This window comes from Aspergillus sydowii, assembly GCF_001890705.1.
Source record: "Aspergillus sydowii CBS 593.65 unplaced genomic scaffold ASPSYscaffold_1, whole genome shotgun sequence".
In the NCBI taxonomy this organism is placed as follows: Eukaryota; Fungi; Ascomycota; class Eurotiomycetes; order Eurotiales; family Aspergillaceae; genus Aspergillus; species Aspergillus sydowii.
In genome coordinates, this window is record NW_024467859.1 from 1,545,250 (window position 1) to 1,561,645 (window position 16,396).

At 48.5% G+C, this 16,396-nt stretch overlaps 8 protein-coding genes and 1 non-coding gene across 9 annotated transcripts; 8 read left to right on the top strand and 1 right to left on the bottom strand.

Annotated features, from left to right (window-relative positions):
- The first annotated feature begins 256 nt into the window (after positions 1-256).
- Positions 257-2,750, top strand: ASPSYDRAFT_38472 (putative RNA splicing factor (Pad-1)). Its single transcript, XM_040845727.1, has 5 exons — positions 257-400; positions 453-1,194; positions 1,256-1,564; positions 1,620-2,099; positions 2,160-2,750. Exons 2-5 carry the CDS (start codon positions 533-535, stop codon positions 2,416-2,418), a joined length of 1,710 nt encoding a protein of 569 aa, XP_040707618.1. The 5' UTR covers positions 257-400; positions 453-532; the 3' UTR covers positions 2,419-2,750.
- A 716-nt stretch (positions 2,751-3,466) lies between these two features.
- ASPSYDRAFT_83856 (uncharacterized protein) lies at positions 3,467-4,120 on the top strand (the record flags this gene model as incomplete). The annotated part of the gene is made up of 1 exon (XM_040851270.1): positions 3,467-4,120. The coding sequence occupies one exon, from the start codon at positions 3,467-3,469 to the stop codon at positions 4,118-4,120; it is 654 nt and encodes a 217-aa protein (XP_040707619.1).
- Positions 3,889-5,289, top strand: ASPSYDRAFT_127248 (uncharacterized protein). Its single transcript, XM_040840471.1, has 2 exons — positions 3,889-4,605; positions 4,698-5,289. Exons 1-2 carry the CDS (start codon positions 4,173-4,175, stop codon positions 5,168-5,170), a joined length of 906 nt encoding a protein of 301 aa, XP_040707620.1. The 5' UTR covers positions 3,889-4,172; the 3' UTR covers positions 5,171-5,289.
- A 575-nt stretch (positions 5,290-5,864) lies between these two features.
- Positions 5,865-5,936, top strand: ASPSYDRAFT_t6. Its single transcript has one exon. It is a non-coding gene; the product is annotated as a tRNA-Ala (tRNA).
- A 1,058-nt stretch (positions 5,937-6,994) lies between these two features.
- On the bottom strand, positions 6,995-8,547 carry ASPSYDRAFT_191635 (uncharacterized protein; the record flags this gene model as incomplete). Its single annotated transcript, XM_040843649.1, has 6 exons — positions 6,995-7,464; positions 7,537-7,632; positions 7,692-8,136; positions 8,189-8,225; positions 8,276-8,295; positions 8,352-8,547. 6 exons carry the CDS (start codon positions 8,545-8,547, stop codon positions 7,158-7,160), a joined length of 1,101 nt encoding a protein of 366 aa, XP_040707621.1. The 3' UTR covers positions 6,995-7,157.
- Positions 8,548-8,837: 290 nt separating this feature from the next.
- ASPSYDRAFT_25862 (cytochrome P450) lies at positions 8,838-10,484 on the top strand (the record flags this gene model as incomplete). Its single annotated transcript, XM_040844215.1, has 3 exons — positions 8,838-8,897; positions 8,950-10,062; positions 10,122-10,484. 3 exons carry the CDS (start codon positions 8,838-8,840, stop codon positions 10,482-10,484), a joined length of 1,536 nt encoding a protein of 511 aa, XP_040707622.1.
- Positions 10,485-11,063: 579 nt separating this feature from the next.
- ASPSYDRAFT_38478 (cytochrome P450) lies at positions 11,064-13,538 on the top strand. Its single transcript, XM_040845728.1, has 8 exons — positions 11,064-11,308; positions 11,360-11,491; positions 11,558-11,837; positions 11,910-11,975; positions 12,043-12,118; positions 12,186-12,626; positions 12,720-12,880; positions 12,964-13,538. The coding sequence occupies exons 1-8, from the start codon at positions 11,089-11,091 to the stop codon at positions 13,127-13,129; spliced, it is 1,542 nt and encodes a 513-aa protein (XP_040707623.1). The 5' UTR covers positions 11,064-11,088; the 3' UTR covers positions 13,130-13,538.
- A 250-nt stretch (positions 13,539-13,788) lies between these two features.
- Positions 13,789-14,812, top strand: ASPSYDRAFT_25864 (uncharacterized protein; the record flags this gene model as incomplete). The annotated part of the gene is made up of 3 exons (XM_040844216.1): positions 13,789-13,998; positions 14,033-14,072; positions 14,130-14,812. 3 exons carry the CDS (start codon positions 13,789-13,791, stop codon positions 14,810-14,812), a joined length of 933 nt encoding a protein of 310 aa, XP_040707624.1.
- A 372-nt stretch (positions 14,813-15,184) lies between these two features.
- On the top strand, positions 15,185-16,156 carry ASPSYDRAFT_140500 (uncharacterized protein; the record flags this gene model as incomplete). The annotated part of the gene is made up of 1 exon (XM_040841057.1): positions 15,185-16,156. The coding sequence occupies one exon, from the start codon at positions 15,185-15,187 to the stop codon at positions 16,154-16,156; it is 972 nt and encodes a 323-aa protein (XP_040707625.1).
- Between the last annotated feature and the right edge of the window lie 240 nt (positions 16,157-16,396).

The following is a 16,396-nucleotide window of genomic DNA, read 5'->3' on the forward strand; positions in this document are numbered from 1 at the left end:
ATATGCTTTTATTTAATACATAATAATAAACTACTCGCCAATCGAGTTTCAAAGACAAATTGTTCGTTAGTAACTAGGCATAAGTTCCCCATTGTTCCCGCCATCATTAAGTAAAAATTCCAGACCTTTCTGCCCCTCATAGATCCTTGGTTCGTTTTGGAGACAGAAAAAGCTAAGGAGGCAAACGCCAAGCTCCACGTGACTGCACTATCACACTTCATCGGGCTGCATCCCGACCTCATTTCTCACATCCACTGCCAGAAATTCGACAGGTCGCCATACTTCTACTATTCATACATTCAAGCACCCACTGAACGCCATTTCTCTAGCTTATTTTTTCTATCAGATAGCAAAATCGCGGGAAAAGATTTGCAAAGGGTCTGGGGTTTGAAACAGAAGGGTTCGCACACAGACACGCCTGATTCGCCTTCGCGCTCTAACGAAACTAAAAGTGATCCTAATCCTTTCCACGCGATTTCTTCCATCTCCTCTGTTTTTGTCTTGAAGGAGGATTCTCAGCCTATAAAACAATATGTCAGGTCTCGACGTTGAAGCTCTCCTCGAGTCCACAGCCGCACCCGCAACGCAGGGCCGCGACGACCGCTCCTCATCCAGGGCCGAAAATGGCGATCGACGCGACGAGCGTGATCGCTCGCGCGACAGGGACCGCAAGCACCGCGATCATAGCCGTGACAGACGACGCTCAAAAGATGCCGACGGAGATGATACCATGAAAAGCCCGAGAAGCGAACACGGCAGTGCTAACGGAAGCCATAGAAGTAGTAGAAAGAGGAGCAGGAGCCGCGATAGCGACCGTCGTCGGGCTCGCCGTGACCGCCACGGCGATGATTACCGCTCGAATGGCGACTTCTACCGTGGCGGTGGACGTACTCGCACCCGATCTCGATCCCCTTATGATGACAGATATTACCGCCCCTCGGGTCGTTCTCGCCGAGATGAGCGTGATGAGGAAAGGCGTCCTCGTCGTGAACGCGATACTCGCAAGAGAAGTCGCTCGCGAAGCCGTGACAGAAGCCCGGAACTTACCGAAGACGAGCGTGATAGGCGTACCATTTTTGTGCAGCAACTCGCGGCTAGACTAAGAACGAAAGAACTCATTGCCTTTTTCGAAAAGGTCGGACCGGTCAAAGAAGCTCAAATTGTCAAGGATCGCGTTAGTGGAAGGTCCAAAGGGTGAGTGTTCCACTTCCATTATCTCTGTCAAAGGACTAAAGCTAAACAAATTCCTTTATAGTGTCGGTTATGTCGAATTCAAAGACGAGAGTTCCGTTGCGCCCGCTATCCAGCTTACAGGACAGAAACTTCTAGGAATCCCAATCATTGCACAGTTGACCGAAGCCGAAAAGAACCGCCAAGCCCGCAACACCGAGAGCAGCAGTAGCAACAAACACTCCGCTCCCTTTCACAGGCTATATGTGGGTAACATCCATTTCAGTATCGATGAGAGTGACCTTCAGAGCGTCTTTGAGCCGTTTGGCGAGCTTGAATTTGTTCAGCTACAGAAGGACGAAACCGGAAGGAGCAGAGGCTATGGTTTTGTGCAGTAAGTTCTATCCGGTAGTGGCCCGGTTTCAGATCGCTAACTCTTGACTTTACAGATTCCGTGATCCTAACCAGGCTCGGGAAGCTTTGGAAAAGATGAATGGTTATGACCTCGGTGGTCGAGCCATCCGCGTTGGCCTTGGCAACGATAAGTTCACCCCTGAGAACACTCAACGTGCCCAGAGCCAAGGTGCAACCCAAAGTAACTTCCAGGGCTCTATGTTCTCAGGCTCCGGCGGACGTGGTGTTCAGGCTGGAGGCACAAATAACTTTGATCGTGCAGGAGGCCGTGAGTCTGAAAAGGGAACCGGTGCGAGTGCTTTGGATGACACGGATGTTGCTGGTGTGAACTTCAACAACTTCAGTAGAGACGCATTGATGAGGAAGCTTGCAAGAACAGATGAACCTGCTGAGCCTTCTGCAGACGACAAGCCGCAGAAGATTCTCCTACCGAAAACTGAAACGAAGCCATTGCCCGTAAATGTCAACATGGCAAGCCGGTGTGTTATGCTTCGCAACATGTTCGACCCAACTCAGTTCGTCCCGCCCCCCACCAAACATATTTCCGTCATAGAATTTGCTAACAAAATAAACAGGGAAGAGGGCGAAGCCTGGATTAAGGAGTTGGAGGATGACGTTCGCGCTGAGTGCGAAGAAAAATATGGCCATGTTGTTCACATTGCACTAGATCCCAATTCCCAGGGCGACATATACCTGAAGTTTGACCGCGTCCAGGGCGGAGAAAACGCTATCAAGGGTCTCAACGGACGATTCTTCGGTGGCAATCAGATTACTGCACAGCCTGTTGTCGACGCTGTTTACAGCAGCCTGTTCTCCCGAACAAAGGCCATCTAAGTCTCCTACCAGTGACCCATCCACCTACCGCAATTTTTTACGGCAATGGTAGGTATTCTATCTAATTTTTGTCTGCCAGGTGCGACATGTGGACCGCAGGACCTACCGGATCACAAACCTCACTGAACCGGTCTTGTATGACACTACCCCTGGTAGGTGCTAGTTCTTTCTCGACATCTCGCTTCCTACGGTTTTGAAGGCCGAAAGGCTTGATGTGCAATGATTTGTTTATAGGGCTCTCTGTATATTTGTTCTAGCGCGCACAGTGGTTGCTTAGTTATCGCTATCTTAGTTTGCATATCGCTCTCTAGAAATTTGGAAGTTGATGATCATTTGCTTTTGAACCCTAATTGTAGAGTCCATCGTCCCAAGTGGATAGGCTGGAATAATCTCTCAAGGCAAATGCCACCTGCAGAGTCTAGAACAAACCCACAATATACTGGTGAAGTATGCCTAGCCCTATTGTCTAATTCATCATGGGTACCTGTTCATGTGTTTCCCGTTCGGGCTACCAACCACCTCCACCACCAGTGACTCGCTACGTGAATTCTTGCAAAAGCCCGGAATAAAAATCCAATTTATCTGTCTGGAAGCCATTTGGTTAAAATGGGGACCCCAAAAATCCACATCATAGTATAGGAATAGGTGGAAGGGAAAAGGCCGGCAAAGCAACAATGGCAAATGAACTTGCGCAAGCTTGAGCTGCAGCCAGATGTGAAGCGACGGTGATCCACCACGCATACATTAGCTAAAAAGTACTCTTTGTTTTATTTTACTTCGTGTTATAAGACATCTGTCTGATATCTTCCATCTTCCTGACTTGGTTCGCTGTCATCCAAAATTCTCACGTACCATCCCAAAACAGGTCCTCAGAGATATTGATATCTCTTGGAAGCCTACTAAGTCATTTGAAGGACCTAATTGACACGCCAAACGATTAGCAATATGTAAGAATAAACTGCTTGTGTTCCTTTTCTTCTTTTCATCCCTAACGTCTTGTTCTGTTCTCTCTATCTAGATGCCGATGAACCCATTTCCTCCCTCAGCGATGGCGTCCGACACTGCCAACTCAGATAACGGCAGCCCGGGATCCAGCGCCCAGTACGAAAAGTTGAGCTACGGGACGGAGCAGAAGAGCAGGTCGAAAGTACCTGCAAATACAGAGCTAGAGCGCCTCCGTCGTGAACTTCATGACTCTCGCCAGCGCACCGACCGCGACACTAGTGTTATAAATGCCTTACACGAGAAAGTCACCGAGCTAGAGGAACTCGTCAAAAAGCAAAGGATTACCATTAGTACCCAGAGTAAGGCGATTTCTGACCGTCGAGTTCTGAGGAAGAGTCAGCAGCAGCAGCAGCAGAATCAGCAGCCGCAGCCACAGCCACAGCCGCAATCCCCTATGGGGCCTGCAATGGGTGCTGGGATTGGTATGTTCCCAATGACACCCGGTGGCCATCACCAGCAGCAACACAATGTCCACCAGAGTCAATATTTTGGATCTGGGCCTTCTGGTGTCTCAGGCGGTAGTATTGGTGCTGGCTCTGCCGGTGTTAGTATTAGTGCTAGTGGTATGGTTTGCATGCAGAGCACCTCTTCGCCATTCGAAATGCAGACTCAGATTCAGACTCCTCAATCTCTGAAATCGTTTGATTCCACTACCCAGTTCAACACGGTGTTTGACCAACCCCCCCCCAAAATTTGAGATCTCAGCCGGCCCATCATATACTGCTTATACGCCCGCTGTCCCGTCTGGCATGCCTTCTAACCTCGAAATGGGAAAGGACGTATTCAACAACACGGGCTCTATTACTATTGCTAATATGACTGGGCCAGCGCATTCGGCTGCCTTGCTAGGTGCAGTCAATTACCATAAGGACATGGCGAACTTCTCAACTCGGTTCTTGGGGCTCATGCGCATGGCTGAAGTCTTCGGCCAGACCCATGCGAGCTTGCCCAACATCTTTCTGGATAGTCGCCTTGACGACCATGTCAAAGACTATCTCATGGCTGTCTCGAGTCGAACACAGGCATCTGTCCTTATCGGAAATGCATCTACCCGAAGCTGCTTCGTTGCGAGAGCGATCAACTGGTATCTCGTTGAGAAGGTCCTAAAGATAAGCATTATCAGGGGTCTCGATGCTGCTGTTGACATGGAAATCGGTGAAATGCAGAAGCAAATAGTTTCTGGTGAGCCCTCCTTTTTCGTTTCCTTCTACCATTTACTACTGCAATTTCCTGTCGCTATCCACATAACCCTAAATAACTGGCTTAACACCAAGACACCTCAATCGGAATCCGCCACCTAATGCTCAACGCAATCGCAAACCATCTAAAGTGCCTTGCCAGAAGACCTGATTTCAATACATTTGCCAAAAAGAAAATCGACCACCACGTCACCAAACTATGGTCATTCGTCGGACCCCTCGGCCACGACTCAGCCAACCAAAACAACATGTGGATGGACCTCCACGCAATCATAACCGAAGCCCACTGCCTCGCTGTCGAGATGTACTCCGTACCTCTGGAATACAGATTTGAGTTTCCCGAGCACAATGAGCCGTTTGATCCATTCACTATGATCAACCGTGATCCTTATATCCATGGCGACCCGCAGGTTCTGCAGAGTGGCGATGCGAGGGTCAGGCTAGCCATTACGCCTATTGTGCGGATTCGGAATAACTCTCAGTCACCTGGAGAGGTTCATTTAATGTATTTGGGTCATGTGTTGTTGAAGGTGTCTAGGACACAGTGAGGTGGCTTGACTGCTAAAGTTACTACTGTTTCATTTCTGATAAATTTGGATTAATTCACCGAAAACTTTAGCATCAGACTGAAAGTGAATGGAAGCTTGAACGGACCAAGAACCGAAAGCGGAAAAAAAAAAAAAAAAAGAGCAAAAATATGCGGTGGAAGGATGAATTCCAACTCTGTCAGAAGCGATACTTGATCATGGATTTGCTTTTGCTTGGTTTATGGTTGTTGTGATAGTGATTGATTGATTGCGACCTGCGATCTGGATTATGGTCGCTTGTATCCACAGTTTCCTTTGTTTTCATTACTGATGTCAGCTTGTTTTCTCCCAATCGGTCTGTTATGTATCTTGATTTGCCTCTCCCATAGGCAGTGGGAAATATGAACGATTCGCTAGGAAATCATATAGTTCAAACCTCCGGTCTGAATATCATACTCGTAGACATCCAGGTTCCCTAATTGCGGGCATAGAAATTCTTCGAGGTCGAGCAGTGGAAACAGTCTTTTGTCAAAAGCTGCAGTTTTGTAGGGAAAAAAAAAAAGAAAGAAGAAAAAAAAAAGGGAGAATATATATCTTGGGAGATCCCATCTCGAAAACAACCCAAAAACAACCAAAACTTGCCATGCGGGAGATGGAACACATGAAAAGTTAATACTACCTGTTAGGCGTTTTAGAGATGTGTTTTTTCATCAATGGGGCTGTGGTTTAGTGGTATAATGTTCCCTTAGCATGGGAGAGGTCCTGGGTTCGATTCCCAGCTGCTCCATCTTTTTGCACCTTTTAACCACAGGGCATGCATGCTTCTTTTCCCCAACTCTTCATAAGCGTGCGCTATGAAAACCCTCTATCTTTTCCATAGTGCGTTACGTTTTATATTTCCTTGGTGTGTCTTATGACCGGCGGTTTTTATCCAGTGCCAGCATCGCTCTCTCGGGGCTCCCAGTACTGCTTAACAGTAAGGAAGGTATACCAGATGATAAAACAACACACCACACTCTGCTATATAGTTTACTTTAGGAAAGAATACAGGGTAGCAATTCCTGATATCGGCCCATTAGATCGGCGGTAGCACTTTCCCTGCAAAGTGAAAATATACTACCTCAAAGAGAAGGTGCGACCACCGGAATAGTCTGGAGCAAAAATGGTCGCATCGCGCCTTTCCTTGGAAACGGGATAAAAACTGCAATAGGTATGGGAAGGCACGGATTTTCAAATAAGAAGGAGCGATAGTGCCTCTGGCCACCGGCCGCCATCGCACCTTCCTTTTTTGTGAAATAAGCATCGTAATCTGCGACCTTAGGAAGGCGCAACCACCTGAATAAGAAGGAACGACAGGTACAATTGTGCCTTCCTCCTAGGGCGGAGTAAACGTTACAGTCCGTAGGCAGTGTAATTACTATGTGGAGAGGGCCGTAAGCAAGATATGGCGATATACATATGTATCGGGATCATGGCCCTAATTGTAATGTTTAGCATGAAATGGTATTTCTTCCTTTAGTGTCCCTTTTATTAACCTTAATGCTACTGTTTTATCCTGGGCTGGACTTGTTCCCAGGTACCACTTATATATTTATGTCCGCCAGTCTTGTCGGGCTGTGCACACGTCAAGGCTCAGATGATTATTTATTTCGTTTTGAGATGCCATCAACCGTAGCTATAACTCTGGAGAGCTCCAACCCTAAGTTATCTACTTCAGTTGCTTATCTACACGGACAACGATTTTTTGTGGAATTTCTGTGTTACAATTAGTCCGTTGATAATTGAATGAGTCTCTAGGTATAATTGACTCTTCGATTACTTTTGTTGGTTGCTGTGGTTTGTTATCGTTGGAACAACTATATTAGTTGAGATATATATCCTGTTGGGAGAATGAACCAAATTCCGCTACCACGTAAGGTAAATAGACCAAAAAACACCGAATTATAGGTGAATGTAGACACGTATATAAATTTAAATAGTAAAGGAAATAAAGAAAGGAAAGGAAAGCTCAAGCGATCCGCTCCCACGCATTTACTCGGCCCGGGAAATTTCCATCATCACTCCTGTAGCGGTACTCCTTCTGCACACTCACTGAGTCGGGACTCACATAATTAGCACGCTGCCAGGGGTTCTGTTGCTGCAGTTGTAAGGAAACCTCGGACTCAGCCTTGTTGTTGTCTAAAGACTTCCGGCGACTTCCACTTGACCAAAACCTGTATATCGAGGAGCCAAAGTCTTTCGGCCAGTATTTGTCGAGAAGGGGAGGCAAAAGGGGAAGGCAAGAGCAGATTATGCCAGTATAGGCTTCGATTGTACTGTTCATATAGATGTTCAGTTAGTCAGAGTCCTAGTCATCGGTCGAGAATGATGCAGGGAGAGAGGCTTACGCCCACCGAGAAATTCGAGATATGTTCCAGGTTGCATCTTGGCTATCTGTCAAGACGTGTGTCATCGCGAGTCGCACTACACTCGCGGCAAAGGCACTGGTCGGTGTCAGTGGTTAGCCACTAAAGAAATAAAAGTAAAGTTTGCTGGAGCATACAAAATTCCGAGACCAAAGACAGCTGCAAGACGGATCCTTTTCCGGGTGGTCATGTTTAGCCCCCAGAGAGTGTGGATTGGGAGAAGAAGGACGTAGAGATCAGTCGCCGAGCTCAAGCCTCCAGAGACATAGGGCAAAATCTTTGGATTCCAGCAGCGGCCTGGGAAGGCGGCATCCCAGGCGTGGCTCACGGGCGAGCAGGAGAAAATGGTGAGAAAGAAAAGAGTGAGGTGAGAGGCAGAAACGAAAGCGATGCCAAAGCTGATGAAATATCTGATGTTGATATGACGGGGAAATATGCGGTAGTAGAAGAAGAGAAACGCGAGTTTAACGGCAGCCGTCAGCATGGTGTAAATGTATTGGCCGATAGTGAAGTACTTGAGAGTTCTCGAGAGCCAGGTTATTGGCACGTCCCACATATGGCGTCCAATGCCCCTGGAGAAGCCTGTAATAGAAGTTAGCCTCCACTATAATTAGTGGGATGGAACCAGGCATACAATAGAACATTAAGCCCGTGAAGGTGATGGTCAGACACTGTAAATGTTAGAATGATTGCCTCATGTGTAGTTGCAGTGGTAAATTACATATGCCAGGACACAGAAAACTAGAATCGTGAGGATTAGCAAAATAAAAAGAGCCGACCTTATTGGGGAGGCTTACAGTCGTCTATCCCCAACCTCGTGCGCAGCATGTAGAGGCGGGTGAATAGCCTCATGGCCACCGCCAAGGTGGCCACTGAAAGAAAGACTGTATGAAGAGCAATATTGCCATGTAGTTGACTGGGAGGATCAACAAAGTTGGGTTCGATTCCTGGTGGAGGAGGAAGGGCGCCACCGGTAAACCACTGGGTAGCCATGGTGAAGCTTTGGGGATCCGAAACAAAGAAAGGGAAATGAGAAGGATCCACGGTATAAATCGCAGGCACCCCTCAGACTGAGAATAAGGAATTGTAAGAATTTAGTCCTCCCTCTGCGGCCCCCAAGGTCAAGGTGTCACGGCAGCCACAGCCTTGGGAATACTTCTCTCCTCTACCTCGCTCCACCAATCCTTCTTTATTTCTTCTTCCTCATACCCTTTTGTTTCTTGCCCCCCGTATCCGAAAAAAAGTAATACAAGTCTTCCACCAGACTGCTAGAGAGCCTTGCCATGATCGCCTACTTACTCTCCTCCAGTCTGTGGGCGACGACGCTACTTGCCTTTGTTGCCGTACGATTCCCTGCTTCAGCAGACAGTTATACTGATCTGACTCATCTTTTAGTACCGTCTTGTCCTGATCATCTACAATATCTACTTCCATCCCCTGTCCAAGGTTCCAGGCCCGAGTGCGTGGGCTGCATCCCGACTTCCATTCATCTACTCTCTAGTCAGTGGAACTAGTATCCACGACTTTCGAAGTCTTCATGAGCGCTACGGGCCCATCATTCGTGTCGCCCCAAATGAAGTTACATTCGCTCACCCTGATGCCTACACAGACATTTTCCAGCCTCGCTCTGACCACGGTCAGCGGCAGCTTCTCAAGGATCCACTGTGGTGGGCGCGCCAGCCTGGCCATCCGGATTCGTTGCTCAGCGTGATTAGCCCCGAAAAACACGCGAATATGCGGCGCATTCTCAGCCCAGGTTTTACTGCACGCGCGCTTCGCCAACAGGAGCCGTTCATTCAGAAATACGTCAACTTGCTCGTGTCGCAGCTGCAGGACGTCATCGGAAAAAGTAAGAGTACGCAAGTGAATATGACGCCATGGTTTAACTACACCACCTTTGACATTTTCGGGGATCTCGGCTTTGGCGAGTCCTTTAACTGTCTTCAACATTCAAGGTACCATGCATGGATTGCTTTGCTGTTTGGCAGTGTCAAGGCAGCTGGGTTTGTTATATCCACACGATATTACCCGCCCATTGCGTTCATTCTGCAAAAGTGCATTCCGCCTTCGATGAGAAAAAAACAGCAAGATCACTACGAGCAGATTGTGGACAAGGTACAGCGCCGACTGAGTTGGGAGCTGCAGCGCCCTGACTTGATGTCTTATGTTATTGAAGAGGGAGGCAGTCTAAAACTTGATGCTGGTGAGCTGTACGCGACTTTCATGATTTTAACCACAGCAGGCAGTGAGACAACGGCGACAGCATTGACCGGGACGTTTAACTACCTGGTGAATCACAGCCCCAAAAGCCTCCATCAGCTGGAAAATGAGATTAGAAGTGCTTTTTCAAGCCCGGAGGAGATTACAATCGAAGCAGTGCGCGAACTCCCTTTCCTCAACGCAGTCATCAATGAGGGCCTCCGACTATGTCCACCAGTCCCATGGATTCTTCCTCGCCTCGTCCCAGAAGGAGGCAGCATGATATGTGGAACATGGCTTCCAGGCGGAGTAAATGATCGCCCTCTCGCTTTATAGCATCTATAGAAATGGCTAATTGGAGAGTCCAGACACCTGTTTCGATCCAGGCATATACCCTGAACCGCGACCCAACGCTCTTCCACAAGCCCAATACCTTCCACCCAGAACGATGGCTGGATTCTTCCACGTCTGACTCCGCCTCTTGCTTTTTCGGGGATCAGCGCCAGGTGGTCCAGCCATTCACCATCGGACCCCGTGCATGTCTTGGGCAGCACCTAGCATGGGCCGAGATGCGTCTAATACTCGCCAAGCTAGTCTGGGTGTTTGACTTTGCGGCAATAGACGGCCAGTGTGTCAGCTGGGAAGACCTGCGCATGTATTTGTTGGTGGAAAGGAAACCAATCAACGTCGGCGTCAGCCTACGTGAGGGAGTACAGCAAGGATTCGACTAAACAGTGCAGGTGATAGATCTCCGAATACTATGTACGGGTAGTGGAAGCCGAGTGTTCCCAGGATAATTCGGGGATGGTAGGTATCGGAATTGTTTCAATTGGACAAACGGCCAATGCTTGCCCAGCCGCCTGTCATACCATAAGCACAACTCATCCCTCAGCCTCGTGTGAATTGAACTGAGGGGTTAGGCACTCTTTCCATTAAGTCCGAACAGCTCGGCCTCCGAAGCGCCAAGTGGAACGAGCGATATTCTATACTTGTTGGTAGGCAAAAATAAGTCTCGAGATCAAAGTAATGCTCTTCAACGGCTATTCTGCTCGTTTATCTTGTTGTCATTGGCCAAGAATTCTACCGAGCTTCGTAGCAGCCGCAATTGTAGTCGCAGTAGTAACCCATACTTTGGTCCTGCCTATGCACTGGCAGAGACAGCGGCTCTGTAACAGTCACTGTATTTTTCGTACTGATAATCAGCTTAAGTGTATGCAAAGCACCAGTTCCAGCCTACCAATACTGAATCAAACATAAAAATCTGTATACTATATTTTCAAACCAAACACGATTCTACTGCATTATAGTCTATCGAATACTGAGAAGCAATTGAAAATGGCTCTTGTATCCCTATTTACGCTCTCTGTACCTCTATTAGCCTTCTCAATTTTGATATACAATATCGTCCTCATCATCTATCGCCTTTACTTCTCGCCTCTATCCAAATTCCCCGGCTCCAAGTTTGCCGCCGCAACGGGCTGGTATGAATTCTATTTCGACTACTGGAAGAGCGGGAAGTATATTTTTGAGATTGAGCGGATGCACCAAGTCTACGGTATACTACTCATCCACCCATCCATTGAAGGTCTTGTTCTAAGAGAAGCAGGCCCAATCATCCGCGTCAACCCAGACGAACTCTCCATCCACGATCCAGACTTCTACAACGAGATCTACGTCACGGAAAGCAAGCGCCGGACAAACCACTACGATGTATTCTGCAAGGGAATTGATTTTGACGGTAGTCTCCCTTATCTCTCCCTACTCTATCCCACCATTACTTAACAAACATATCTTCTTAATCCAGGATCTCACCTTCTAACGATAGACCACACCCTCCACCGCAAACGCCGCAAACCGCTCGAGCCCTTCTTCTCACGCGTGAGCATCCAGGCACTGCAGCCCATGCTCGCAGAAGTGACATGCAAGTTCGAGCAGCGGCTGCGCGCTCTCGCGGGCACGGGGACGGTCGTGCGGCTCGACCACGCCTGTGCTGCGTTCTCGGGTGATATTATTGCGAAGATATGCTTGGATGATGAGAAGGAGGGGGGGAGGTTCTTGGATCATCCAGAGTTTGCGCCTTATTGGTATGTTCAATGGGTGTGAATAGTGACTTCACGGGACGGACACTACTAAAGTATGGGACTGGCCTGGTGCAGGTATAATCTGATCCATATGCTTGTGAGATCGATTCCACTCTTTACGGGGCTGCCGAGTCTTGTGAGGTATGTTATGTTTCTGGAACTACCTATTTATTTAGTTTTGGAACGTCACTTTAGCTGATTTGATCAGAATCGTGAGCTACATCCCTGAGCAGTATCTGCTCTGGTTCTTTCCCCAGGGCCAAGTTTTCAACGAGTTCAAGAGAGTGCGTACGCACATCCTACGGCCAGGCGCGAGGAAGTATGTGCTAACAACGATATCTCACCCACCAGGTTGCACGAGAAAATATCGATCGAATCTTCAGCAACAGCAATACAGGCAAAACCAGCACCAACATCAATACCACAACCTCCCTCTTCCACCACGTAGCCCAAAGCGACATGCCCGAGTCGGAGCGGTCCCCCGAGCGTCTCGCAAAGGAAGCGCAAGTGCTTCTCGGCGGTGGAACAGCAAGCACAGCGCGCACAATCGGGTTCGCCTCGTTCTACATCCTCGATCGCCCGGACGTTCGCGCGAGGCTTCGCGATGAACTCAGGGAAGTTATGGCGGATTGGCCGAGACGAGTGCCGAGCTGGGTGGAGCTTGAGAAGGTGCCTTATCTGCAGGCTGTCATTAAAGAGTCGCTGCGGCTGAGTTATGGTGTTATGCATCGATTACCGAGGATCTCGCCGGACTTGCGGATTCAGTATGGAGGCCTTATTATTCCACCGGGGGTATGTATTGCATTGCATTGCACTATGATTGGGATTGCCACTACCTCCCCGAGTTCTTCATAATACTTATCTAATTTGACTTTTGGTTTGTAGACCCCAGTCGGCATGTCTGCATACCTCATGCACTCTGATCCGAAAGTCTACCCCGATCCTGGCCAATTCATTCCTGAGCGCTGGCTCGGCACAATTAATCCCGCTATGAACCGAAATTATGTTCCCTTTTGTCGCGGATCACGGAATTGTCTAGGGATGAAGTGCGTATACTCATCCTTAGTTGGCTACGGAGTGCCCTACCTTCTATGCGTGTGCAGCTAATCAAAACCTATTTCTTCCACAGTCTAGCAATGGCAGAGTTAAGCCTCTGTTTAGCCGTTTTACATCGACCCGGAGGCCCCGAGCTGGAACTGTTTGAAACTGACGAGAGCGATGTGAAGCATGTGCATGATTTCCTCATTCCACTGCCAAAGGTTGATACGAAGGGGGTTAGGGTTTTGGTTCGCTGACAGAGGAAATCTTGCAATAACTCAGGCCTATAGGCACCTAGCACTCGTATTAGCCCGGGTTTCGGACGTCATCTTCAATAACCACTGATGGGATAAGTTCGAATATTAGCTGACGGGGGTATGAATACCCCCATAACCTTGGAATCTTGCGTGACCGTAATCAATTCGTTTAAGGAAGAGAGCCTCAACTTTTCAAGGCCCCCACTGGATAGATGTTTCGGACATCTAGCAAATCATAAATAGCCCGGAGACAAGGTTGGTGCTACCTGAGCAGTGCTTGGTAGAAGTTAGCCTATCGGAGATACAGTTGCTGATTGTGGGTGTCATAATCTATGGCTTGGGATGAGGGGTGTGCGGCACAAGATGGACCAGGTTACCCGTTGGCAGTGGATTGGCCTGTATTTACCGTAATCATCAACTTCACGAGGTGGTGCAAAACAAGCAATATCACCTCAAATAACTTGTGTACTGTAATACTTGAGCCCAATTGCGGCTATAAGTTATGCGGCCCAAGGGTTGTATAATGCATCGTAAAACTCAAGGCTTATGGTATAAAGCTCGGTCATCATGTCGATGGCTATTAGTACGATAACAGCACGAAGATTCCACCATCTTACCACTTTATCCATCTCGCTTACTTTCATCCCAAAGATTCAATCATGGAGTATCGATACTCGACTGAGATAGACTCCCGCGCCTACAAGACCCACGGCCTTGATGGTGGCATCCCACTCCGGGTCCATGCGGACCCTGAAGATAAAGAGATTGTCGGTACGATGCGGGCCCAATGTGACTGGAATCATTACGTCCGACCAGTGTTGGACTACAAGGGTGGGTTGGGCGAGAAACTCAGCTTCATGCGGGCGTGCGTGCGTGCCTGAATGTCTCCCGGAACGGCTGGAGATTATCTCGTACGCAAACGAATTTGCGTTTCTTTACGACGGTAAGTAGTCTTGATGAGATAGAGGTATAACAGCTTAGCTGATGTTCTCCTTGCTAGACAAGATGGAGGAACTCATAGACTCGAGAACGGACACNTCTGCAGGAGATGCCTTGAAGAAACCGTTTAACAACGGGCTGACCAGCATGCAGAATCTGCAAGCCAAGAAACTGCAGACACAGGTCATCAAGGAAATGGCGTCAATTGACCCTGAGCGCGCAATGACCACTAGAAAAGCGTGGGCCAAATTTCTGCAGCTCGCGGCTCAGTCGCGGTCGCGGCCATTGTACACCCTGGACGAATACCTTCCCTGTAGAATCATTGATGCGGGGGAATTGATTTGGTTCGGAACGTTGACCTTTGGAATGGCCCTTAGTATTCCGGATGATGAGCTGGAGCTCTGCATGGAGCTCGCACGACCGGGGTATGCCGCGATCAGTCTCACAAATGACCTTTACTCGTGGAACAAAGAGCGCGAAGACGCCCGGCGCGCGGGGCATGACTGCGTCTATAATGCGATCTGGGTGATTATGAAAGAGCGCTCGGTTGGTGAGACTGAGGCGAAAATGGTGTGCATGAAGCAAATCAAGCACTACATCAAGCAGTACTGTGAGATTGTGGACAAGGTGCACAGCTGTGACTGGCTTTCTGATGACTTGAAGACGTACTTGGAAGCAGTCAAGCTGAGCCATGTCGGGAACTTGGCGTGGAGCATTTGCTGCCCACGGTATCGTGTCAAATAAGGAAAGGCAGAAGTCAGAAGAGTATGATAGGGTCGTTGGTCGGGTTCAGGCTGGCCCGACGTAGTACAGCATCTGCTTGCATGGTAACACAGACAAAGATAGACGTGAGCTCCTTTGTCACCCTGAGCTCCGCCATCCCTTTTCCTCAACCCCCTGTCAATTTTCCTGCCTTGTCCATCTTCATTCTCCTTTCTTCATCACTCTCTCCCATTTACATTCTTGTTGTCTTCATATGAGCTGTTTGTTCACGTTTCACATCTCTTCCACCGTTTCAAAAGGCACAACCACACTTCAACAGCAATTGGAGGCTTAAATCCGCCCTGAATTTATTACCCTTCCCAGGCTTTTGCGAAACCATCCTTGTCTTGAGAAATGGGTGCCCAGTTCTCGCAGTTCTTCCCCCCGCGCCCAACCTTCACCGGGAAGGACCTCCCATCCCAAGAAGACAAGGTCTTTCTCATCACAGGCGGTACCTCTGGAATCGGCTTCGAGCTTGCAAAGATACTTTATCGTCACGGCGGCAGGGTCTACATCACGGGGCGGACTGAACAAAAAGCAAAGAGAGCAGTCAAAGCAATTCAAGATGCCGTGCCCGACCACCAAGGTTACTTGGACTTTATTATTCTCGAGCTCGATAATCTCCGAGGCATCAAAGAATCAGCAGATGCATTCAAAGCAAAAGAAGCAAAGCTTGATGTTCTCTGGAACAATGCTGGTGTCTCCCAGCCACCCCTGGGCAGCGTGTCAAAGCAAGGCCATGAGCTTCAACTAGCAGTCAACTGCTTCGGTCCTTTTCTATTCACGCAAATGATGCTTCCTTTACTTGAAGCAGCTGCTTCGGCATCTTCATCTCCTGGATCAGTGAGGGTAGTCTGGACAAGCAGTCAGGTTGCAGAGCTTTCCTCGCCCGCGGAGGGCATCATCATGTCTGAGCTTACTACCCCGCCAAAAGACAATATCCGAAACTACCTGAATTCAAAAACAGGTAACTGGTTCCTGTCCGCCGAGTTCGCACGTCGGTACGGTAACCGCGGGATTACCAGTGTCGCGTTGAACCCTGGGGCCGCAAACACGGAGTTGTTAAAGAACGCAAAGTTGATGAAAATATTCTCTTATCCCTTGCTACACAAGCCCGGGCGCGCAGCCCATACACAGCTATATGCCGGCCTTAGCCCTGACATATCTTTGCAGAATAACGGCTGCTATGTTATACCCTTCGGTCGGATCCATGATAACGTGGCGGATAGATTATTAGCCGCGATGAGAGTCGAAGAAAACGGTGGCACAGGAAGAGCGAAGGAGTTTTGGGAGTTTTGTGAAAATGAGGTCAATGATTACTATTAATGGATGGTGTCTTTTGTTGTTCACGTTTATTGTATTCCTGCCCATACCACAGCATTTTCCTGGGAGCTCTCTAACAAGCTTCAGTGCCCTTTAGTATAAAATCTCTGTTTTCGTCCACATTGAAACAATACAATTATATCATACCAACAGCCTGGGCTAGGCAGAATGGAATATATTGTAGTTCGAATCTAGAACTAAGGTAGAGCCACCCTTGGGGGGCGGGGGGAGAAACGGAGGATA